Genomic DNA, 26265 nt, shown 5'->3' with positions numbered 1-26265 from the left:
CGAGCTTTTTTTATACATCACAAAGAAGCAAAGCAGTACATCCTCTGTCAGTCCTTTTCAGATACCCTTTAAGCAATATTATACTTCGTATAGGTGGCATCAGTGCTTGTTTCCATGACTTTTATTCCATTAGGAAATAAAGTAATCTCCATCTTAAAGAGTAAAGGCATAATTTTAAATGTATGTTTCTTTCAGTATTATGCCATTTCTTTCTTCTTCCAGGAAAGATTTTGAAGTTTGCAGTTCAGGGCTGAGCTGTTTGTTGAAAGTCTCAGCTCAGTTGCAGAGCATAGAGTCCTTATATGTTCTTCAAGGTATGGAAGGTAGACAGTCCACAAAGCAGATGGCGTTAATCAAGAGCCTAGAATACATCCAAGGGGAAGTTAATAAAACTGCTGCAGACTTCACTACCTGGAAAACCCAGATTCTCAGTTTGACATCAGACTGTGATGGTAAGGACTGCTCCTCTAAATCTTGAAATTTAAATGAGATTTCAGGACATCTGAGTTGAAATGTGCATAGTGCACAGTAAAACTAGTTTGATCTAGTCTGAACTTTTTGTCCATTGCAAAGTCATCACACAACTTGTGTAGTCTATAGTGTCTGCTTAATTTTGTAGCTGTGGTTCAGGATTAAGAAAAAAACTTTAGGAGGGATGTATGATGAAACTTGTATAGTGCCCATCTGCGCTATGTGCACCATAATTCCATGAGTGTAAACATTCACCCACACTGCGTGGGAGAAAATTAACAGACTATTTTGTTGGCTGTTGTCTTCCATGAGCTTGCTTTGAGAGAGTATATTTTAAGCCAAAGAATTGTCAATGTCTTCTGTGATCTTTAAGAGTATCTCTTTTTATGATGGGCAAACCTTCCACATTTCATTTTGGCTAACCCCTGAAAGGTTGGAATGCTTTGCTAAAAATGTTGAGGTTCCCTGCTACACAATCCCCCACCACCTTTTTAGAGATCTCTGGTTGGTCCCAGATGCTCCAGTCCTTTTAAACTTCCCAGGCTTTTGGATTCTCCCGGTCAATGTGCAGTGGACACAAAAGTCTTAACCCAGATTCTGGGGCTGGAACTGCTGGACCACTGCAGGGTTGATTAAATGCCTCCTTGCCCAAAATTTTAAGTCTGAGTGCTCTGCTTCTCTTTGTTTAATTAAGCTTTCAGCACATCCCTAATAACATCTATTGCCTATCCCTGGAAAAAATGTAACTCTCCCAGTTTAAATAGGTGCCAGTCAGCGTATCATGTAGAGCAACGTGTGCTGTATATGAGGAAAATATGACAACTACTAATGCATTTAAATTTAATGCATTCCCATATTAAGCTGGCAATTTTATGTTTTAAAGGGAACCAAGAATCAGATGATGGGTTTGTAGAACATTTTTCAGTGCAAGTAGAAACTGCCATTCATGTTGTCCTGTATGCTATCCAGTGTTTAACGGAGAGAAAACAGGAAGAAGGAAAGGAGGAAGAAAAATGCTCAGAGGAAGATGGTAAGTCTGTGAGTGTAAATTACGTACACTTAGATTACACCTGTATTTAAGTAGCATCTGTTACTGAATATCACAGATTTCATGTTAATTGGAACTACCTATGAAAACTTGATAAGGATAGGAATTGGTAGATTTCTTACTTTGAGATTGTAGAGACTATTTTTGGTAACTTTGTGTTTCTGTATTTCTGTCAAAGAAGAGGAAGCCTCAGCCGACAGACTCAAGTCAGGGCTTTTAACTCAGCTCTTGGATGAAGACCTCGATGCTGATGTGAATTCTCTGCATGTGCAGAAAATAATTTCAGCCATTTCAGAACTCCTGGAAAGACTGAAATCTTATGGAGAGGATTGCACAGCAGACAAACATAAGGTAAATTAATTCTTCCCTTTCTCTTTGTATTGTGGTCCCAAAGGGAGGAAGATTTCAATATGGGTTCATAAATATTCACTGTTTCTGCCTCGCCACCTACCAATCTGCATTTATCCTTAGAATTGGAAAGATGTGTGAAAACAGGGTGGATCAAAGTGCACTGCAGAACTTCCATTGCATGGTAGCAGGGTCCACATGGACAGTTAATGCCTGACAGACTAGTGCGAGGTAGATTTACATCCTAGCTTGCCATCGACTAACTGTTCTTATAGACAAGCCTTTCCTTTTTATAGGGAAAGAAAGGTTTTGCTTTTGTGAAATGCGAAAGATAGAAAAAGCACCAAAAACCAAAGGAATTTAAGTAAAATATGTCCAATGGCTGTGTATCTGAAAAAATATTTTCATGTATTTTTCTAGGCTTAAAATTGAGTTCTTGAATACAAAATAAGTCACTTCACTCCACACAATTATTTCTTGAGAACAGAAAGTTACAATACATTTTTCAGGATGGAGAGTTTCTAAAAGGCACCAGTTAAACTAAACTGGATTTATGGTGCAGACACATTAGTTAGTCAAGGTAGAACATGATTTAAGGATTTATGTTTTCAGTATTCAGAGTAACAGCCGTGTTAGTCTGTATTCGCAAACAGAAAAGGAGGACTTGTGGCACCTTAGAGACTAACAAATTTATTAGAGCATAAGCTTTCGTGAGCTACAGCTCACTTCATCGGATGAAGTGAGCTGTAGCTCACGAAAGCTTATGCTCTAATAAATTTGTTAGTCTCTAAGGTGCCACAAATCCTCCTTTTCTGTTTTCAGTATTGTTACCCTGACTGAGGACTCATTTTAATGTAGATAGAGTTATATGACTGGAATCTCTTTTTCCCTTGTCTTTAATTTGCAGTTCTTCAATCAATCCTGCTACTTACTTGTGCGCCTGATGCCCATGCTTTCCAAGTATTCAGATCTTATCCTGTTCTACCTCATTGTTTCCTTGGCATCTCACAGAAGTACTGGGAAATTGCTTTCTATTCTAACTAGTATATTTACAGAGCTCACCCAAAAAGTAAGAACCTTTAGAGACATTATTAGATTGATATTAATTGTACATAATGTAGACAAAAGTCTACAGTGGTTTAAATGTAAATATATACATTGTGTAAGTACAGTTTGAATTTACTTACAAATGTCTAAAATTTGCTTTCTCCACTGATTTTTCAAGAGATTTCAGGGATTTTCTGGTTCATTTCTTGGTTGCGTGTAGCTGCAGCGTGGTAGAGTTACAGTGTGCCAGATAGGATGCAAACAAAAAATGTGAGACTGCTTAGAGATTTTGAGTCTTTTTTTACGCTATTCATTGCTAATGAAACAATTTATTTCTACTCAAGTTTATTCAAATTTGCACAAATATATATTTCTAGGAAGAAATACTGTAGGAGTAGGGCCAGTATAAGGAAATGGATCTCAAAGTAAAACACTTCTTGTTCTTATTGTTTAAAATACTGTCACTTATACTGTCTTTACTTGTCAGTACTAATTTTTGACTATGTATCAGTAAATATGTTTCCCTTTCTTAGGGATTTTGTCTGCCAAAAGAATTAATGGAGGATGCAGCTGGAGAGGGAGCAACAGAGTTCCACGATTATGAGGGAGGTGGTATTGGAGATGGGGAAGGCAAGAAGGATGTGAGTGACAAAATAGAAAACGAAGACCAGGTATGTGAGTATGTGGTTTGGTTCAAAGATAACTAGAAACGAATCGCTGGTCAGTAATTTGAAATCAAGATTTATTTTGAGGATTAGCATGAGCCACAGCAAAGCAAATTTGTAGTATACCCTAACATTGGTTACTGTGAGTGGAATTTGTTGTAAATTTGGTCTTTCAGAGTAAATTGCCTTTTCCTTCTAAATTCCAGCAGGGTAAGATTCGATGTTTAAGCAGCATTCTTGGCTCCTGTAAATTGCTGAACACTGCAAAATAGTTTCTGTTAGGTTCAAGTTCTTTTTTGGGCCATTTTTACCAATGAAAAGGACAGTAGAAAGTAGAAATGTTCAGACCTTCAATCCTGTAAATGTTATACTTTTTAAAAATGACAAAAGGCAGCAATACTAATATAACCATTGATTAGGTTATAGTTCTGGTACTGGTATGTTTTGAGGGATTCAGTAAGCAATTTTGATTTATATGAAACTTCCTAAACTCAAAGGCTAGGAATATGTTGGTTATTCTTTTTTAATGCAACCATGGAAAGAGAAAATTTTTTTTTTTTTAATTTCAAGTTCTGAAAAATAAAATACACAGAATGCGTTTAGGTGAAAGAAACAAATAGAGATGTTACTGACTGCTTTACTGTCCACTAAGAAGTTAGGTTTTATATCAAGGTAAAAATAGTTACAATGAGTTACTTATCAAGGTAGTGTTAAACCAAGCATTAATCTTGAAAACAAACCCATTGTAACTGTTGATTTAATAATCCAGGTGGAAGACACTTGTCAAAAAGATCAAGAAAAGGAGAAAGAGGATCCAGACTCCAAACCAGACATTGAAGGAGAGGACAATGCAATTGAAATGTCAGAGGACTTTGAAGGGAAAATGCATGATGGGGAACAGGACAAAAAAGGTTTGTTTCTTTCATTAAGGCAGTCTGGTAAGATATCACCCTTATAGTTTCTAGAAATGCAATTAACTAATTCAGTAACAGTTCCTGCTTTCACATAGCAAAGCATACAGACACACTTAAACCAACTCTAAGAATAGAATAGAAAAAAATCAAGTATAAATAGTAACAAGTCAGAGCTACAAAACGCAAACCACAGCTAACTTCGCAATCCTCAGTTGTAACAGATGCATGGAACTGGAACAAATGAATGGGTTGTCCTTCCTATTGTCAAATGACCTATCACAATGCTACAGATGGGTTAATAACTTCAGATGTCTTTCAAAGTAATGAGTGTTTCAGTAAATGCCAATATTCAGCAAAGCTATAATATATTTGTACAAAAGAAATAGGCTGTTATTGACTTTTGACTGGTTTCAGAGTAGCAGCCATGTTAGTCTGTATTCGCAAAAAGAAAAGGAGTACTTGTGGCACCTTAGAGACTAACAAATTTATTTGAGCATAAGCTTTCGTGAGCTACAGCTCACTTCATCGGATGCATTTGGTGGAAAAAAATTTTTTTCCACCAAATGCATCCGATGAAGTGAGCTGTAGCTCACGAAAGCTTATGCTCAAATAAATTTGTTAGTCTCTAAGGTGCCACAAGTACTCCTTTTCTTTTTGACTTTTGACTGTCACTTAGGAAAATAAAGCAAACTTTTTAGGGGGAAAATTTTGATTTTACAGTGCTTTATAATAATTCATAACAAATTTCACTTAACTAAAAATCCTGCAGCAAAACGCACATGCTTGCTGTGCAGCAGCATATTGTAATAGAACTTGTACAGGATAGACTTGGCAAAATTATTTCTTGCCTTAGTAGATTGTGTGTGCATAGAATCACCAGCTGCTTCTAAAACAGGCTTCATGTTTGAATTGCAAGAGGCTATCTTTTAATGCTTTTCAGAGTAAAGTGACATTTTGGAAAAGTCCACAGTCAATGCATTTTCTCATCAGTGTACTTTAAATAAAAAAAAAAAAAATGTATATATAGCACTTGGACAGAATCAGTGTTGCGACATGTTCCATTGAGTTGTGGTGTTGTACACAGAAGACAGTGAGAAATCAGATGAAGATGAAGAGCTGGATAAACAGATGGGAAATCTTGGTGATGCTGAAGCTGATAAACTGGATGAGAGGCTCTGGGGTGATGACAATGACGATGATGATGAAGAGGACAATGACAGTAAAACAGAAGAATATGGACCAGGAATGGATGAGGTAAAAAAACAAAAGGAGATCAAAAGAAATAAAAAATAGTACAATGTTATTACCATGTGTACAACTGTTTACTCCTGGGTGAATTCTGCGTCACTTCGCATGTGCAGAATTCATGTCCCCCCCAGATTTCGTTGCTTCCTCCCAAAAAAATGACTTTCTGACAAGGAAGCCACAAGAGCAGTCATACGACCCTCCCCAGCAGTATGTTTTGGGTGCCCAGGACAGCCAGTAAAGAGGTAAATCACTCTGGGACAGAGGGCGGGACTGGGGAAGACCCAACTGGTGGCTCCTACTCAGTGCTGGGCTCAGCTTCTAGGCTCGCTGGGCTGGGGAGAATGGGACTTCCTCTTCCCCTGCACGGCATCTGGGGCCGGTCAGACCCACCTCCCCAGATTTCTCCACAGGCTACAGGAAGCTCTGAAAACTCCCAACCCATCGCTCCTCAGTTGCAGGGGGAGGAGAGCTGTTCCCCAATCGGCCCAACCCCCATGCATCCAGACCCCCTCATACCCAGCCCCTCTCACCAAACCTCACCCCTCCATGCCTAGCCCCACTGCACTTGGACCACCCTGATGAGCCACCTGCACCCAGATCCCCACTCCACCAAGCCCCAACCAGCTGCACCTGGATCTCCACCCCACTGAGCCTCACCCTCCCACTGACCCCCCCCCCGTCCAGACTCCCCTGCCGAACTCTGTCCCCCCCTACACCCAGACCCTGCCTCCTTGAACTCTAATCATCTTCACCTGGACCTCCCCTGCAGAGTCCCATTACCATTGAACCCAGAACCCCCCAACAAGCCCCTGTGCATCCAGATTGCCTCCCGCACCCAGATTGCTCCACAAAGAACCCTCTCAACCCACACCTGGATCCCCCCGCACTAAGCCCCTCCACACTTGGATCCTGCTGGACTGAGCCTGCCTGCACTTGGTGAACCTGGCACAGAGGGGCAGGGCCCTGGGGTGTTTCTGAGGCAGGCTCAGTCTTCGCGGTGTGTCAGGATTGGGTGCAGCCCCACTGTTGAGCCATGTCCCGGCATGGGACCTGCAGAGTGATCTCCTACTTCTGTGCAGCCAGTGGCCTGTACTCCCCAGTGCCATGCTGTAGCCTCCACATTTATATGACAAATAAAATTTGCAGAATTGTAAAATACTGTGCACAGAATTTTTAATTTTTTGGTGCAGAATGCCCTCAGGAGTAACAACCTTACTAACTCAGTGTGACCTAGAGTATGAGACCTGACATAAAGGGGGAGAGTAATTAAATTCTCCCTTCAAAAGAGGGGGTATGTAAAATGGAAGCAGTAAGGGTTTGGCTCTTGTCCCTAATTCAGCAAACCCATATTTCTCCAGAGTTGATCTTCCAGAGTTTGGACTTTCCTGACCAGCCTTAGGAAAGCATCTGATCCTCATAGTTGTAGCATAATATGGTGAGTTTCAAACTCACAATGCAATCACATGTCCAACTGAATTAAATCAACCTGAACCAAATGTGTCCCATGTGAACCTTTTGCCTTGCCCCGATGTAAGGTTGTGCATGCTTGCTGAGTATGGGTAAGTCGGTCATGACTGTAGTAATTGCACATTAATTGAAGAAGGTAACCACTTCTGTAGTGGCCTCAGAAGGGGGCAATTTGAATATATCCTAAATGTGTTTAGTTTGTTTCCTCTGGGAACTGCGGCCCTGTAATTACACAGACTTTTTAGGATTTTGCGTAATCACTTTCTGGATTTTTTTTGTCCATACGCAGGGTGATTCTGAGCTTGTTGCAAAAGATGACAACTTGGATGCAGGCAATAAAAATGATACAAAGAAGCCATCTAAGGATGAAGAAAAAGAGGAGCAAGCAGAGGATGGTGAAAACAAAGAGAAAATTCACGAACAAGTAGATGAGGTAAAAAGGTTTTAAAACAGAACTAAGAATACTGTACTTTAAAGGGTCTTCAGAAGCCTGTAATGTTGTACTAGTTATGCTAAGGGTTGTAATGGCATATTACTGACTGATTAAAAAATATTTTTTTTTTATAAATTAAAAATGGCTAGCCTAGTTTAAAAATATATCAAGATTGTTACAAGCCATTTATTATTTCAGTGGGAATACTGATCTGCTGTTAAAACACTTCTCGTCCATTATGCATTGTTGAGAACTCGAATTGTTTTTATCTAGTAACTGAAGAACCTTGCCAAAAAGTATACTATATCTTAGTGACAAAAATAACACATTCAATATACTATATATATTCTATTGCTCCAAAAGTCAGAGATTCCTTACATTTATTTTACCTAAAAATACTAATTGATCGGCAGAGTGCCTCTTCATTCTGTGTCAGAGTAGCAGCTGTGTTAGTCTGTATTCGCAAAAAAGAAAAGGAGTACTTGTGGCACCTTAGAGACTAACAAATTTATTTGAGCATAAGCTTTCGTGAGCTACAGCTCACTTCCTCGGATGCATACGGTGGATCCATTCTGTGCTATTCTAAAGTTTTGCTCTCACAATTCAATGATATTTATTCAAACTGCTGCCTATTTTGTCCTTGGAGCCAAAGTGCATTTGTCGTAAGGTTTTAAAAATAAAGAATTAAGTACACATACTTAGTTGCATCCTAAATTGAGTAGTCTTTAGTTTTTGTGACTTTCTATGTCTGTAAATTGTTAGTCCTCAGAAACCCATCTATGCAAGCCCAAACAACGGCTAGGGATGTGAAATAGAGCTGGCTGCTCTAAGACTTTGGACAATAAAAATTATATTCTAAACACAGCAGCATGATGTTTTGGGACAAAAAGTATTGATTGGCACAGCAGGGCTTAAGGAAAAAGCCAGAGTAGTGGGTAAGAAATACTTTTCTTTAGCATCCCTCTCTGCTATTCAGGCAGCTCTAGAACAGACATCAGGCTGCATACTTTAGAAAAGATGTTGAAGGCAGCACCTGATAATTGAGGATGGCAGCTACACAGCCTAACCCTACTGAGTCTTTGGAAAGGTATGAAAGGCTTCCCAGGGGCAGCTTTATACAGTTCTTGAGGAGAAGCATCACCTTATTCAGCACAAAAGGTAAAGATGACTGCTGGAATTAATCTTGATAGAGAGCAGGGTGTCTTCACCAAAAAGAATATGCTGCTTTAATGGAATTTCAAACCCACGGTTCAGGCTGGCCTAGGGACTTGGAGAAACTAATTAGTAGAAATGACCATTCACCATTTTTGAATGCAAAATTTAATGTGCCATATATGTATCTCCATTTCCCAGAGAAATTGCTTCTTAACCCATTTCCCCTTCCCCTCTACTTACAATATGTTGCTTCCTTCTCCTGTTTATCAGCGTGAATATGATGAGAATGAGGCAGATCCCTATCATGGTAAGCAAGAGAAGCAGCTTGAAGCTGAAGCTTTGGACATTCCTGATGACCTGAACTTAGAGAATGAAGAGAGGAGTGATGAGGACAAGGAAGGAGAAGGTACCAACTAAGAAATTGTCTCTACAACTACCCAGTGAGAACCTCAAATAGTGAGGAGCTTGAGGGAAGAGTCAGATAAGATACCTTGTAAGAAAATCGGTTGCACAACAACCCAAATGTACCGTTAAGACCAGAAGATAAAAATTTCTAGTTTTACATACTGGTTAGTTCACAGTATATTTTGGCATCAGGAATTGAACAGTAGGGCTGGATGAGAGTCTATTTGCTTGTCACCTGTATGGAATACATTTTATCTCATAATTCAAATGTTTCATCTAACTTATTCCGGGAGCTTATCTAGTAGTGATGATTCAACAGCCTCCCCAGGCAGAATGTTTTATTGACCAGTTGCTGCATTCTCTGTACTTTCTATAGTATTTGCACTTAATAAAGTTACTTAAAGCTGAGAACATTTAAATCAGGGCTAGTTAATAGGAATAGACCCTGATGGGCCCTTGCATACATACCTGTTGTATTTCTTAGAGAGGAGGCAAATGGCTATTATGAGAAATCATAGATTCTGCACACAGGGACTGCTGTATTATTTTCTTATGATTTTGAAACACTAGGCTTTTTTCTTCCAGTTAGGCTTTCTCTGTTTGCTGAAAGTTTTATATCACTTCTTTATCCTTTAACTCGGAAGAAGAAAATCCTTTTGAGATAGAAGAGAAGCCAGTGGATTTAGATGAGGCTGAAAATGGAGAAGATAAGGATGGAGAAGATACTCAAGATACAGGCAGAGATCCAGAGCCAGCTGAAGGAGGCACCTCTGAAGATAAAGCAGAGGGTGAAGGTGAAGTGGGGGAAGAAGCTGATGACCAAGAAGAAGGAAATACAGAAAACTCTGAGGAAAATGAAGAGGCGAAAACACAACCACTGACAGAAGATAAAGAATCTGCTGAAGAGGAGAGAGAGAAAGGGATCCCAGCTGCTGACCAAGGCCTTCAACCTCAGGTTAAAAAACATGTTTTTACTTTATATGGATAATCGGATAATCGGATAAAATTTAGCAGAGGAATTCTCCTTTATTTGAAAAATAACAACTTTTACTTCTCCATTAAGAGGCTTACGATATTTTTTTTCCTGTGGCAGTAGTGGCAGAAACACCTGAACAAAATTCCAGTGATATTGTGGGAGAAATACGGATTCCCCACTTAGCTAAAATAGGCGCTGCTTATTTCTAAACTAGCTTATGTCACCACGATGACCATGCCCCTACATTTTTAGAGTGCTAGACCTGTATTTGATATTACTTTAGGAAGAAGAGGATGAAGATAGTCTGGAGAAGGATGAGCAGTTACCGGAATCTGTAGAGAGAATGGAACATGAAGCTCATGGGTCGACAGGAGAAGAAAATCTGCAGAGTGACAGTGCTGTTGAGCTGGCTGGAGCAGCTTCAGAAAAGGACCAGGCTAAAGAGGTGAAATAAATGGAAATATCTTAGTTAAACTTTTATGGATTTGTTGTTTTGTCTTGTTAAACGCTTTTTAAATAAGCAGTTTGGGCATTAAATCTTTGAAGTGTTTTGTCCTTATTAATACTTAGGGAATCTAACTTCAAATTTATCTGTGTGCTTCCTTTGGTACATCTAGAACAGAGCAAATTCTCGTTAAAGGGTTATCTGAATGTGGAAAGCGCTTGTGTATATACTAAGTTTAAATACAGTTAGGGACAAATTACAAGCAAAAAACAATATTAGTTTTCTCAAATTTGAGTCTGAGTGTATCTATATTAATTTATTTGCAGTTTCTTCAGATAACTCCCAGGCAGTCAGAGGTGTTTGTTTTTTGCTAATTCTTCAGCCATGGAATTGTGTATTATCTGCACACTACAAAAATAGCACATACACGCAAGCTCTTACTTTTATTCCCGAGAACTCAGTTCAGCTCAGCCATAGCTCAGTTGTGGAAGATGAAAAGCCATAGTCCCATTTAGTTTCTAGAATTTTTGTACAGTAAGTGCTAAAGCATTTATGCCTAGCCTTGCAACGACAGTTTTCTTACAAGCCAGCAGAACAGCAGGTGAATATTTTTTCCTCTTGGCCTTTTGTCTTTTAGGAACATGGGAGTGGAGCTGCAGATGCAAATCAAACAGAAGGCCATGAATCCAATTTAATGGCACGACTGGCTTCTCAGAAACAAAGCAGAAAAAATACACAGGTTGCATTTTCTTTTTCTTGTACGTTACAGTAGTAAAAATTAATTTCTAACATGCAATACCAAATAGTTTAGACTAAATTACTTGTTGTTTATTCTGGTTCATAACCTTTTGGTCGGATTCCAACTTCCTTATCAGAAACGCCTGGTGTTATTTGCCTTTTTCAGAGTTTTAAGAGGAAACCTGGTCAGGCTGACAATGAGCGCTCAATGGGGGACCACAGTGAACATGTCCACAAGCGACTGAGAACCATAGAATCCAGCAGTGAAGCCAAACAGAATACAACTCAGCCTGAACAAAATGTGGAAGAAGCTGATGCGTTTGAACACATTAAACAAGGCACTGAATCCTACGATGCACAAACTTATGGTATGGTAGTGTTTACAAGGCTTCAGAGATTAACTTCAGATTTAAAGAATGAACATTGCAGAATTGAGGGCATGGCTCCTGTTATCTGAAGTGTTTCTTACTAATTACACCATTTTGGCTCAGTGTTTAGGAACAAAATAGTTTAAAGATTTTTAGCAAACTTTTGTTTTTAATAAATTTCTTGGTTTTTTTTTTAAATTTTTCAGATGTTTAAGTAATTGCTTTTTGCTCTTCTTTCATAATAAAATCACTGTTTCATTGGTACTGGTAAAGTTGGACACAATAGATCAAGCTTAAAGTTTTTAGAAGTACCTAAATCCCATTTTCAAAAGTGACTTAGGTACTTAGGACCCAAACTGCCATTGATTTTGAGTGAAACTTAGGGTTCTAAGTGCCAGTCACTTTTAAAAATGGGACTTATCACCTACGTAAGTTTGAAACTTTTAAAAACTTTACCTTAAATCTCACTTTGTTTGCCTTGCAGTCTTCGTTGTTAACACCCCTGTGAAATATTCACGTTAACCCAGTACATTTTTTGTGTTTACTCCATATGAAGTAAGTTGCTGGCTTTTTTAACGCACTGGAGTATATTTTTTTTTATTATTATCTTTTGTTTTTTTGGGGCGGAGAGGATGGGGGGTTTGAAAAAGCAATAACTTAAAACCATTATTAATTTAAGTAGATTAACACTATTAGTTCCCTAGCATAGCACAGCTCACATTGTGCAATGATTGAGACAATAGCTTAGACTGATTTTTCCACCCATTCAACGGCTTCACAGATTTAAGTTTTACTTAAGTGAAACCTTGAGAGAAAACAAAATAGAGGTTTCAGGTATCTGAAATATGATTTGTGTTTTTCTGTTAGAGTGCTGATATGGAAGAACCTCAAAATGCAAAGTAGTTGTGTTTTTCCCTTTAATGTGTGTCCTGTTCCCTTTGTATAGATGTAGCTAGCAAGGAGCAGCAGAAACCTACTATGCCTCTTGGTGAAGAGAAGGAAGAGGTAGTTTCTGAAGAAGCAGCCATGGAGACAGAAATGCAGAACAATGAAGATCTCAATGCTGTAGACACAGAGGAGCTGAAGCCAGAAGTAAAGAAGTCTAGTGCCACTAAAACCCTGGGTAAACTCTCCTTAAATAGCCCCCTCACTTCCCTTAAAGAAGTTCTATATAGATATTTCTGAAATACCTGCTTTTAATGGGCTTTTCTGAAATTGTGACTAAGTCCCAGTCAGCAACCAGCATTAACTATTAAATTTGGTTGAAAGGCAGAGTACCTTGCTACTCCCTTTCAAGACAATGGTCTCCTTAATCTTTTTTCACTTCCATAAAGAAGGCAAATGGTTTCCGTTTAGGTGGGCAGATGTCAATTCTTTTCATTCTTAACTGGCTTATAGATGCATTCCAATCTGAGTGACAGGAGCACACAGGTTCATGCAAGAAAACCCAATTTTAACAAGACCATAGGGGTCTGAGGGGTGGGCTGAGTGGTCTCCTCAGGCGCAGCAGCATAGAAGTGCCAATTGGAGAAGAAAATGGTTAGATGGGCTGAGTGGGAATGGAATAAAGAGAAGTGAACTGTCTCAATGGAAAAGGGAAGAAGGGCAATAGTACTAAGCTGCTGCTCAGCTGGCAGGAAGATGATCCTGACTGTTGTCAACCATAACTGCCCAAAACAGGAAAAGCTCCAAAGCACATTACAGACTTGGGAATTCTCTGCCCATGGGAGCCAAGATATAGTAGCCATAATTTAATTTAGTGGACACAATGTTTAGTAACTATGCATTATGTAACTATAGGGTCTGATGAAGCGGAGTTGGAAATCCAGGCTTTCAACTCTGAGGAGGTCAAAGATGCTACAGCAGACAAACCACCAAAGGTGCCAGAGGAGGAATCAGAAAGAAACCAAAGCTCTACTATACATACGGCCCATCAATTTTTGATGGACACCACAGTCCGGGTACTGTACCAAAAGCATCCCACTGCTGTTTTACATAAGGATCTGAAATAGTGAGAGAGAGAGAGAGAGAGAGAGAGAGAAGCTATCTAATGTAATTTACAGCCGAGAAGTACTCATTTAGAATGTAAGTTCTTATTTTCCCCACTACTTGGTTACATCTGGGGTGTCCCCCACTGGTTAAACACCCATGCAGAGGAGGAAAGGTGGGCAGGAGTGTGTGGCCTGCACTGATAGGTTGTGGGAGCTGTGCATCAGTGGCGTTGGAATAGCCTTAGTGGCAGGGAAGATTTGGTATCGGTTGTGGTCATGCAGTCTATAGTTAGCAATTCTGGTATAGACACCAGATACATGTGGAGGGCCAGTTTATGAAGGAGGAACCTTTTCAGTGTGATATTCCCGAAACTCTTTCATCTTCATTTGTTGTCTTACTATATCACAATTTCAGTTATTTTGGGGATAGAGGGAGTGTATTTTGAAGTTTCTGTACATATTGGTAGTGTCAAATGACCTGCCAGTAAGAATGAAACAACATTATGAGAAGTGCTACTGACTGCATGGATAATTGTGGTCAGAATAGTCTAGCTCTTCCATGTACAGGTGAAACAAGAGGAAACATACAGGTAGATCAAGTGATTAAAATAGACTAAAACAGGATGGGGAGCTCTTGTTGCACCAGATGAGGAGGGGAGGCATCACTTACCTAAGCCATGGGGAAAAGGGTTGAGGTCTCCCTTTGCTTTTAGCGAGGGAGAGGGAGTTGGGTCCTATACCTACACACTGCAATTCCCCCCTACGCTTAACCTGCAGTAGATTACAAGAGAGATTTACAGTTCCTTGTGGGATCAGAAATTATCAGCACTTTTCTGATTCTCCAGTGATGTGCTGAATATTTTGTTTAAAACGAAACCCAATAAAGAAAAATATTTTTAAACTTTCTAATATGCAGGTTTTAGAGATTATTTAATACCAATTATGTGGCCCATTTACTATAGTCCTGTTAAGTTACTCTCTAAGGTTAGATGTCTGAGGTCCTGTTACTATCAGTGAAGACTGAAGAAATATAATTTGTTATTTTAACAAAGCATGCACAAGCTATCAAACAGTAATATATTAGCCTGATAGGTGAGTTGCCATATTATGTTAATACATTAAATAGAAAAAATTCCTTGAGCTGCTGAGTGAACTTTTTCTTTTGGGAAATTTAAATACATTGAAATAAACTGATTTTTCTTTTTACTGTCATTATTAAAATCAACAGTTTGACGCAAGGCAACTTAAATCAATCATCTTAAAATTCAGTATTTCTAATACATATTCAAAATACATGTAACAACCAAAATTCTGCGTCTGTACAGAAGAACAAGAAGAGATGATAGCAATCATGGAAATTTAAAATGAAAGCTAAACTTGGTTTTCTAGTTATCTTAGCCATTATTATAACTCTCAATGGCTCTTACTAAATTTTTTATGATGCTGTAAAGATTGGAGGTTACTGATATATGGACTATCTCCGTTTCTCATAAATCTACCTTTAGCATATAATTAAAGATCCTGAAGAATTGAGACAGGAACTGGAAAAGCAACTGGAAGCTTGGCAAACTCAGCAATCTGGAAACCCAGATGAGGTTAGTGATCTTAACCTGCCATAGGAATCCTTAATGTGTGCTCTTTCGTATTGTATGGAAGTTATGGATGAAGGCTTACAGTCCGGAATCTAATTTTCAGACTAAGCAATTTGAACCTCCCTCTGTATTGTGGTGTTTAGCTTGTCCTTTAAACTTTTTAACACAAACCTTTCACCTGGGCAATGATTCAAATCATGTTTCCAAAGCATTATCTGCAGTTTAGAGAAAGCTGCTCTGAACTTGCTCTGGTAATGACCTCTAACCTGTCAAGTTAGTGAGACCCTTCTCTCTCAAACCTGTCAAGTCCTTACACATTGAGTAGATGACACCTGCAATTTACCAGGGTTACATGCCACTTTACCTGTACCAGTCTGTAGACATTACTGCTGGAAGCTGCCCCCTTCATCTGCAGTGTTACAATATCTGTTTTTAGATTGTCTGATGCCAGAACTTCCTTCAACTTGGCTGCGATTACCACAGCTATAAACTAAATTGTATTGAAAATTACTCTTGATTAAAATTGTCATTATGGAGACTCCTCTTATTGGCAGTCACCCTGCTAAAAAGTGATGTCATTTTTAACACCCAGTCTCAGAGATCATGGGCCAGCAGCCATCTTGTTGTAGTGCTAGTTTAACTATCAAAACATTACTGTTTATACAGTGGCAATTGTAGTGGAAATGTTAAACCCATTTGGTGTAGGCTTGGAGGCAAGAACGGCCATTGGACATTAGAATACTGTGACGTTTAAAGGGAGGTTTTTAAAATCTAATGCTAATAAAGCCTTCTCTTTACAGCTGAATTGACTAAAATAAGAGGTATCTCTGCACCATTTTCTGCTGTCTTATGATGTAAGGACCCTGTCCAGCAAATGAAACTGCACAGGCAGACTCTCATGCCTGGGCCGGTCCATTTGCAGGAGAGGTACACAAATCTCTTCCTTACTAATCAAAGAGAAGCTAGTATTCGAGCCCTTAGTCAACATTTTTCCATACATGTTACAAGTTTAGTAAGATTAATTTTAAAGGAGAAGACACTTTTCTGTTTATTAAGATTGTTTTAAAGAGCAGTTTTTACAATGTATTTTGCAAATTCATAGTGAGAGATAAGATGCTGCTTGGTTCTCTAGCTCAAATCAGTTCAGAGTAACATGTTTCAGTAACACTTTCCTTGGCATGGTAGGAGTCATCGGAAAAAATAAATACATCTACTGCCCCTTTCTAGATAGCAATAAGGCCTGATGGTATGGGCCTCTTTCCAGGAGATCTATTCAAAATTTCTTTTCCTTCTTTCAGGTCAGTAGCAAGTCAGCGGCATGGAAAAGCCACTTAGCTCCATTCCATATAAATTCTGTCTTTATGGAGGGTGATATATTAGTTATTTATCCACCCGCCAGTACTTCTTACCTCTGCCAAGGACTTTTCCAACTCCAGGATGGATTCCTCCAATAGTGCCAGTATACTACACAGCACCAGTTACACCTCCAATAACAGTATTATCAGCTGCTCAGCCTGCTGAATTGATTTGATTATTTTTTTTAGCCTTTAAAATTTCAGCTACACATAAGTACACTGTTCTGCCTTTAGAAGGCTTTCTTTTGAACATTCCACTGGAGCCCAGAAATAAGTCCTTCGTCAAGCATTTCCCACTAACTTCACCAGAAGGACTTACTTTGTCCTAGTAATATTGTCCTCAGACTTGTGCTCTCTCCTTTCAGCTTTTCGCAGCTTTTCATTTGTCCATAATGAATGTAGTGAGTTTTGTCTTGTCTGGTACTGTTACAGGAAAAGACGGCAGCCGAGATGTGGCAAAGGTATTTAGCACTGACCGCTCCTCTTTCACAACAGCTTTGTGAGCAGCTACGACTCATACTTGAACCCACTCAGGCAGCCAAGTTGAAGTAAGTCTTTTCTCTGTAAGGCTTTTAGCCTCTTAACCTCTCGTTTTGTGGGCCAAGCATCTTTACAGCCACAGCTTGTTGCATTTGGGCCTCAGCAGTATCCTCTAATATTTGTAGTAACTGTTTCCTATATGCATTCACATTGATTTTATTTTTTAATTAGAACTCTTAGATGATCTGATGACTTGCAAATGTGATGTGGTAGTGAAGAATTGTAAGACTTCACTGTCTTGAGTCGGTGGTTTTTTTTATACAGTGCTCGAACTGTTTTCAGTGGAAGCTCTAGTGAGTCAAAATGATGTTAGAAGTCAAAATCTTCTCCACATTATTCACTGTTTAGCTCCAAGTGATTCTAAACAAGATTTAAGTCAAATAATTTTTTACCAAAATTTTCAATATTGGGTACCTAAATTCAGGCTCCTAATTCCATATTTAGGCACCTACATTAAAAATCTGTTTTCAAAAGTGCTGAGCATCCAACTCCCAATGGAGCTGAAAATCAGACCAATTTGTAGGGGCCTAAATATTGACATAAGAGCCTAATTTTAGACATCCAGTTCTGAAAATCTCAGCCTGTGTTGCTGTGCATAATTACCAAATTGTATAAACTATTATCAATAAAATGACTCTCCCTACTAATATTTTTGTTGGCTCCTTAACTCTCAGAGGTGATTACAGAACAGGAAAAAGACTGAATATGCGCAAAGTGATTCCATATATTGCCAGTCAGTTCCGAAAGGATAAGATCTGGTTGCGAAGAACCAAGCCCAGCAAACGTCAGTACCAGATTTGCTTGGCCATTGATGACTCGTCTAGTATGATAGACAACCACTCCAAACAGGTAGGGCAAATAAAACCTTGGAAGGAACCTATTCACAAAGTAATGATGAAGCAGTACAGTAGACAAGGTCTTTTTTTTCTAATTGTATATCAGAAGAGAAGCTGATTTATATCAAGAATTGTTCTGCATGGAAGGTGCTGTTATTGAGTAGACAGGATTGGTGACTCTGATAGAGGATTGAATTTATAGGAGAGTCCACTATTAATTTAATATGTCACACATAAAATATAAAGATAGTTTAAGCAGTTTCTAATCCTTAGTCAAATTCTACTATTAAAATATTTTAAATTGCAGTATAGAATGCATATTTTGTGCTTCACTGGTAAATGAGTGACGCATTTATATATCTATAAAGTACAGAATTTGTATTGAGTAAAAATGTTTACTCCCCTCAGTCTGATTATTGCAGCATTTTAATTTACATTCATCAGCCTAAACTGTTAGTGTGTATATCCAATCTCAGGATTTCAGCTGACTGCAAATAGCAACAACATAATCTTTCTGTAATTCATTAATACCTCAAATCAGATTTTTTTCAAATGTTTTGCTTGTAATATCCCTAGGTTTGTATTTGATATACACAGATACGCAGTTATATAAGGAAACAAATACTTAATGGGCAGTATTTAAATTTGATTTTCCTGGATTATGAAAATGAACTTTGATATGCTTTTAATTCAGCACCAAAGATTGAAAGATTGAACTGGCAACACTTCACCACAAAATGTGGTGTACCTCATCCAGTGTACTAAATGCCCCAATAACAACTATGTAAGTGAAACCAGATAATCACTACACTCGCAAATGAACTCACACAGGAAAATGATAAATGACAAAACCACCATATCACCTGTGGGCGAACACTTTTCACAAAGCGATCACTCTATATCTGATCTATCAGTCCTCATCCTCAAAGGAAAACTGCAAAACACTTTCAAAAGATGAGTCTGGGAGCTTAAATTCATAACTTTGGTAGACACTAAAAATTGTGGTCTTAATAAAGACGCTGGACTTCTCGCTTATTTCAGTAATCTGTAACCCACTAACCCTCCTTTTCATCCTACAAGGATGACTACAAGGATGGCCACTTCATCTCAAATGGTCCCTTAGAATATGTGCCAACTGCCTATGCTAAACTATCTGTTCTACCTTATATTTAGCTGTGATACTAGTGCCTTTCCCAGACCTGTGGAAGAGCTCTGTGTAGCTCCACAGCTTGTATCTCTCACCAACAGAAGTTGTTCCAATAAAAGATATGACCTTACCAACCTTGTATCTCTCACATCCTGGGACTGACACGGCTACAACAACCCTGCATACAGAAATACTTTTGAACATTTTGCTTCATCTTGATTAACTTTATTTTTCCTAGCTTGCATATGAATCCCTGGCAGTGATTGGAAATGCACTGACTCTTCTAGAAGTGGGGCAGATTGCTGTATGTAGGTGAGAATATTTTAAGCTTGGATTTATTTTAAGATTTTTAGAGCAAATTAGCAATATAGAATTCTTATTAAACATATTTTTAACACACATATATGACACTTAATTTCAGCTTTGGAGAGACCGTTCAACTTCTGCACCCATTCCATGAACCATTCAGTGACCAGTCAGGTACACGGATATTACGCCTCTGCAAATTTCAACAAAAGAAAACTAAGATAGCTCAGGTATTGAAAAGTACCTCTCCGACTGCAGGGTTGCAGAATTTTTGTTCCAGACAAGACATTCACTATCATGGCGTTAGGCACTGTTCGTGTTTACATAAAAACAAAATACATGAATGGCATGGCTGTTCCACTATGCAACAGTTTAACCTTCAGTAGTTAAGGGATAGGAGAACTTAGCATCTTGTTGCAATAGTTAATACTCAGCAGTGTCACTTTTGTTTGTGCTCTTCTCCCCTGATAGTCCCCCAGCACAGATTGTATTGTATTTTTGGTACAGGTGCTAATCCTACATTTGGATTTACTAGTATAAGTTCTGCACTAATGCAGAATCCTATTTAAGTGCGTGGGGGAAGAGTCCCATTTTAAGTCCAGCTGGAATTTATTTTAGTGGATCCCAATTAAGGCTAAGATTTTGTCATGGGTATTTTTAATAGAAGTCACAGACAGGACGTGGCAATAAAGAATAAATCACAGAAGCCCGAGTAGGCTGGAGCCAGAGCACCACCACCCATAGGCACCGACTCCGTGGGTGCTCCGGGGCTGGAGCACCCACAGGGAAAAATTAATGGGTGCTCTGCACTCACCGGCAGCCAAGTTGCCCTCCCCACCCCACCCCACCTCTGCCTCCTCCCCTAAGCGCGCTGCATCCCCAGTCCTCCACCTACTTCCCAGCACTTGCTGCTGACAAACAGTGTTTGGCAGCATAGCAAGCTCCGGGAGGGACGGGGGAGGAGTGGGAACATGGCGCACTCGGGAAGAGGCGGGGCTGGGGCGGGGATTTGAGGAAGGAGTTGGAATAAGGGCGGAGTTGGGGCGGGGATTTTGGGGAAGGGGTTGGAATGGGTGCAGGAGGGGGAAGGGTGGGGTCAGGGGCGGGGGGGTCAAGCACCCCCCGGTGCGAGTAGAAGTTGGTGCCTGTGCCATCACCCGGGGCTGACAGCTGGAGTCCTGCTGCTCAGGCTGAAATTGTGGAGGTCATGTGAAATAACAGAATCCGTGACCTCTCTGACCGACTCATAGCCTTAATCCCAATTCAAGATTACAGCCAGAGGGAGGAAGAGAACTCCGGATGTAATTACTGGTATCTTTTAATTGACCAAGCACCAGGACTTGCTCTGAAGAGGATCAGTTTACCAAAGTCATTCTTTTGCTTTTGGCTAGTTCTTGAAAAAAATCTTGTAGTGGTACCTTTTGGACCTTGTCTGAGTTTTCTCCTTTGTTGGACTGTCTTGTGGTTCTGGCATCCCTAATATGCCCATACTGCCATTAAGAACAGCAGCCATTGATAGGCACCCAGACAGCTCCAGCGATCTTCCACATTCAGTAGCGACTTGTAGATGTGGAAAAGTCTGATGAACTCTCTTAACCAGTTCATTTGTTTTAAAAATCTTTCCAGCATTAATGCATCTGCTTATAATTAGCTTGCTGTTCTCTTGTTTGTCTTCGCTGCAGTTTCTAGAATCATCAGCAAATATGTTTGCTGCAGCACAGCAGTTGTCTCAAAATATCAGTCCAGGTAAGCACTTTTTAAATGCTAATTATGCTTGTTACCATGGCAACATAGCTCACTACGGTCTTAATGCAGTATCTTTCCTATGCTGTCATAGAGAAAAACTGTAAAGTCTTGCAGCATTGAGATGACACTTTCTTTTCAGCACCATGGTCTTGAATGTTCAAATGGAATGTTTGGTTAAGAGGCTCTTTTGGCACTTCCATTTTAAAAGCTGAAACTTTGAATAGCATTTGCAGGACTAAGTAGCAAATTAAGCAAAACAAAAAAGATCCATTTGATGATCTTTCAAATAAAGCAAAAAAAAAAAAAAGTGTTCAAGACCATGTTTTGTGCTTCATTATGTCAAAAAATATTTTAATAGACATTCTGTATAGACTTTTTAGGTATTTAGCCAAAAAAAAAAAAAGCAACTAAGTTGTGTTTAGAAACAGTTTATTGCACTAAAGTTGTAACATATTTTATTCAAATACCTTTGAAATCACTGACCTTCAGAAATGCTCCCATTGATTTTAGTGGAAGCTGGATAAACCCCTTAGCAGATATGTGCAGTAGTTACGTCTGTAGAGCTGGTGCCTAATCTTTGAATTCCTTGTGCACCCAAAATTTCTATCTAACTGACGAGTGTGTGAGCAATACCAGACCTTTATTCACTAGTTTAGTTTTCCTGCCTGTTATCATTCCTTATGGCAATTAAAAATTGTCTAAGGCTATGTCTACACTACAGACCTGACAGCAGCACAGCTGTACCCCTGCAGCTGCGCTGCTGTAAGGTCTCCTATGTAGCTGCTCTATGCTGGTGGGAGAGCATTTCCTGCTGACATATCGCTGTCCACACCGACACTTTTGTCGGTGAAACTTATGATGGTCAGGGCGGTATTTTTTTCACACCCCAACCGACAAAAGTGCTAATGTAGACAAAGCCTAACTCATATCTCTAGGAGAGAAATTCTCTTTCCTGATCTGCTTGGGGCTGTAATGTAATTTTTAAAAGTCACAGAAGAATAATTGACCAGAACTTTGTTTTCTTATGGAGGTTATTGGGGTTTGCCGTTGAGCATACAACAAAAATAAATTGTGATAAAATGCAACGTTTTTGTTTTCAATTTAAATGAGTTAGAAGTTCTTATTTATTGGAACTGAAAATATTGTTTTCTCTGTGCTTAGAAACCGCTCAGCTGCTCTTGATAGTATCTGATGGAAGAGGCCTTTTCCTAGAAGGCAAGGAACGAGTCACAGCAGCAGTTCAGGCTGCTCAAAATGCCAATATCTTTGTCATTTTTGTCATATTAGATAATCCTAATTCCCGGGTGAGTGAGTGAACAATCAAACAGCATTCTAGGCAGTGAATGGAAAGCTACACACAGTATTTTTAATGGTTGCTTTTTAAAATTAGCTGGGAATTTATACCAAGATCATTTTTTCTAGCCCTCGTACATTTGCAACTACAGTTGGGGTTATGCCTTTTGTAGGAGTCAACAAAGATATTTTGTTTAATATAAAATAATTCTTTGGTTCACTATGCTGTTCACCATCCTTTAGTGAAGTTATTAAAATTTAATTCATGTGCAACATCCATCAGTGCTCTCTCAACCTCTCTCTACTGTGACTCCTTATGTCATATATGAAATTAGATTTTAAACTCTTTGGGTCTGGAACCGTGTCATTTTATTTGTATTGGGAGGCAACCAGCACAATACTGTGTGCTGTAAAGTATTTTCTGTCGGCTGTGCTGTTGAATTGCCTAAATCTACCATAAATTGGTTTATAGAAAAATATTTGCTGTAGTTTGCTAGTAGATACTTAGTGAAAATGTATTTGTATTCTGATCGTATGCAAGGGGCCTTATCAGAATCATGTCCCATTGTTCCAGGTGCTGTACATAAATTTTATACCATACCATTGCATTATGTGTAACCATCTCCTAGTTATAACAGTGTGCCCCCAACTATTCAGAAAGGTTCTGTCTGACACAAAAGCACCCAGTTTTCATCCCACAAAAGCCTACGCAAGGACTCTTCCTTGTCCTGGGCTAGTCTGTCACTTCCTTGGCAGAGAAGGTGTTGGGAGAGCCTCGTGTTGTTAAATAACTCCAACCAATTCATTGTTGACTGACCCTAAAAGTAATTCCAGGGTGTTTCTAACTCCATTGATAAAATTGTGAGCATGATTTGTGCCTCAAGATGTGGGCAGAAGAGGTGTGAATTGGGAGTTTCCAATACAGTTGGTACTCGCGTACTTTACAAGTTTCAGAGTAGCAGCTGTGTTAGTCTGTATCCACAAAAAGAAAAGGAATACTTGTGGCACCTTAGAGATTAACAGATTTATTTGAAAAGGAGTACTTGTGGCACCTTGGAGACTAACAAATTTATTTGAGCATAAGCTTTCGTGCTTTCACGGCTGCTACTCTGAAATTTATTTGAGCATAAGTGTCATCGGATGCATCCGATGAAGTGAGCTATAGCTCACGAAAGCTTAGGCTCAAATAAATTTGTTAGTCTCTAAGGTGCCACAAGTACTCCTTTTCTTTTTGCGGGTACTTTACAAGGAATTACTTCCTTCATTTGCACTTCTTGCATCCACAGTGATGGATACACTAAAAACTTTGAGGTGATTTATAATTATTTAGGGACTGTCATCATAAATTTTGACTAGAACACGAATAGCTACTAGATTTCTAAATTAAAAAGTTGAAAGCAAAAGTAATTTGAAAGAGCTGATTTATTCCCTCTCAATTGTGATTTAAAATGATCATTTCTGACAGCTACCTCTATTTGACATGAAGGTGACAGGGATCCAATATCAGACAAAGTAAAACAGCTGAGAGAGTGAGCTGCTATCTAGGCGAGTTTGGCAGCTTTTTAGTGTTTGGATTGGGCAACTTGCAAAGAGTGTTTGGTAGCTGAGTGTGTGACATGTGCTGGGTTTGGAAGCTGAGATGTGGGGGGGGGGGGGGTTCCATAGTGGAATAGAAAGCGTAATTTCAGTATATTTTGCATTACTGTAGTGCACCTTTATTGAGGAAGAATCAACTCAAGTACAATGCTCTAAGGATGAAAGTAGGAAGAAAAGGTTGCCAACAGGATAACTCTAAGATAGTTATATAAACCTTTCCTGATTCTTTATTAAAACCTTTTCCTGATTAATACCAGTTTGTCAAAGTTCTGATTAAACATGGTTTTAATGTCAAACTTAAATATGAGGTGGTAAAATTTGCTTCTCACTATGGGAACTTTTAGATCTGCTACACAGAGCAATCTAGACTCTATTTTCCTTTACAAGAAGCAGGGGTGTCTGGTTAATCTGGGTTTGTAATTTAACATTTGTTACGAAAGCACTGACTCAGGAACAGGGCCCCATTGTACAAATGTGAATAGAAACAGTTTCTGCCCAAAGAGCTTTACAGTCTTAAAAGTCAAAGGAAGGGCATACTCAGGGAATGACACAACATAAAAGCAAATTGATCCAGGTGGTAGCAGGTTCATGTCATGTTAGTCTCTTGTCTTTCCTTAGCTTTTATTTATGTTTGTTTAATATTACAAAAGCTTGGAGTTTAGTCTACTTAATTCTGTAACTCTCTGCTCAGTACAGTTTTAGGACTAAGCATATGAGAAAAAAGAAACTTTTTTTTTTTAAATTTTCAGCTTGTCATGCCTGTCCCTATTTGACTTCCCTGAGGGGGTTGCATTTAGGGTTTTATTTTAAAATATTTTTGCCTTTAATTGTCCAATGTTGGGGAAATGTGTTTGAAAAATTGGATAAATGGTACCTACAGTCCAGTCATCCCTTCAACTCTTTTACAGGATTCCATCTTGGACATTAAAGTACCTATATTCAAAGAGCCCGGAGAAATGCCTGAAATCAGATCCTACATGGAAGAGTTCCCATTCCCATTCTACATAATCCTCAGAGATGTGAATGCCCTCCCAGAAACTCTCAGTGATGCACTGCGACAGTGGTTTGAACTGGTGACTGCCTCAGAGAGTCTATAGAATTTACAAAGCAAGTAAACATCTGATTGCTGCTAAATTACTTAAGTGTGACTGCATTTCATCAGTGATTTGATGAGATCTCTCTATCCAGGATTTACGTGCAGGAACTGCCTTCTGATATTCAGACAGCCTAGAAAAGAAATGCTTTAGGTGTGCTCTCCCCCATTTGCTAGTGCAGGAGACTATGCAATGGTGAAAGACTCTGTACTCACTTATTTGCCTATCCCTATAACAATGCAAACCTTCTACCACCACTATTGTAATTTATTATTTTTAAATTTTATTTGGAATGTTCATATAACTGAAGGGGGAAGTAGTCTTATTTCTAGGAAGGAACTTCTTGTATTGGAAGAATTTGAACAGCCTTGGAACTGTTTTAGCTGAACACATGGTGGTACATGTGGGTGGGGAAGGATGGGTTTATACAACCAAAATATAAGTACTTGAATACTTAAAACTGTGTTTTGTGGTTAAACACATCCTATTTAATAATTGTCGCTGGTTGTTGGATAATGCCTGCAGGGTATTTTTATGAAACATGCCGTGATACGATCTTCCCTGCATTATCACTTTACACTGTGAAGTTTGCCCCTCTGTCCAAGGCAGACATTAAAGACGCATTTAGTCAAGTGTCTTAAAGATTGTACATGATTTTTTTCATTGCAAAAGCTATGCATCTTAATGTCTGTACTAATAAAAAGATGTACCACTGTTTGTAATTATGGTGTCCATTCTTTGTCATTTGATGACGCAAAAATAGCTATGCCACAGGAATAGTACTTGGTGCACATATAATGCTTTACATTTTCAGAACATCATACAAACAGTCCTCAAATCAGATAGGTTCCAAGCTTGCATAACTTCACAGGTTTCACTTGTTCTGGACTGTGAGGGGTTGCCAGATATGTGAGTTTTTGATGGTCTCATCTTCCTAAACATTCTGGCAGATTTGTTCTACTTGGCCAATGCAGATCTGCTGGCAAGCTATTTTAATTGGCCCCATCAGGATTTTCCATGCATATGTGGAAACTCTGAATA

General features: G+C 39.0%; 1 protein-coding gene across 6 annotated transcripts in view; it reads left to right on the top strand.

The window, feature by feature from the left end:
• The window catches only part of MDN1 (midasin AAA ATPase 1), a 164096-nt gene extending 138150 nt beyond the window's left edge, over positions 1-25946 (top strand). For 2 of the 6 annotated variants that reach the window (XM_038394958.2, XM_038394955.2), the window contains exons 80-102: positions 223-452; positions 1355-1501; positions 1698-1870; positions 2775-2936; positions 3448-3585; positions 4349-4490; positions 5578-5747; positions 7498-7641; positions 9067-9202; positions 9846-10156; positions 10461-10622; positions 11260-11361; positions 11527-11728; positions 12675-12851; positions 13529-13689; positions 15225-15314; positions 17099-17214; positions 17881-18055; positions 19428-19501; positions 19611-19725; positions 21178-21241; positions 22403-22545; positions 25039-25946. In XM_038394958.2, coding sequence (XP_038250886.1) covers positions 223-452; positions 1355-1501; positions 1698-1870; positions 2775-2936; positions 3448-3585; positions 4349-4490; positions 5578-5747; positions 7498-7641; positions 9067-9202; positions 9846-10156; positions 10461-10622; positions 11260-11361; positions 11527-11728; positions 12675-12851; positions 13529-13689; positions 15225-15314; positions 17099-17214; positions 17881-18055; positions 19428-19501; positions 19611-19725; positions 21178-21241; positions 22403-22545; positions 25039-25227 — 3523 coding nt within the window. In that variant the 3' untranslated portion in view covers positions 25228-25946. Of the gene's footprint in view, positions 1-222; positions 453-1354; positions 1502-1697; positions 1871-2774; positions 2937-3447; positions 3586-4348; positions 4491-5575; positions 5748-7497; positions 7642-9066; positions 9203-9842; positions 10157-10460; positions 10623-11259; positions 11362-11526; positions 11729-12674; positions 12852-13528; positions 13690-15224; positions 15315-17098; positions 17215-17880; positions 18056-19427; positions 19502-19610; positions 19726-21177; positions 21242-22402; positions 22546-25038 lie in introns of those variants that run through there. The other 4 variants (XM_043510648.1, XM_043510646.1, XM_043510647.1 and 1 more) reach the window with 3 other exon arrangements.
• Positions 25947-26265: the final 319 nt, after the last annotated feature.

The sequence above is a fragment of the Dermochelys coriacea genome, chromosome 3 (genome assembly GCF_009764565.3).
Source record: "Dermochelys coriacea isolate rDerCor1 chromosome 3, rDerCor1.pri.v4, whole genome shotgun sequence".
NCBI lineage: Eukaryota > Metazoa > Chordata > Testudines > Dermochelyidae > Dermochelys > Dermochelys coriacea.
This window is presented reverse-complemented; position numbering and strand designations above follow the sequence as displayed.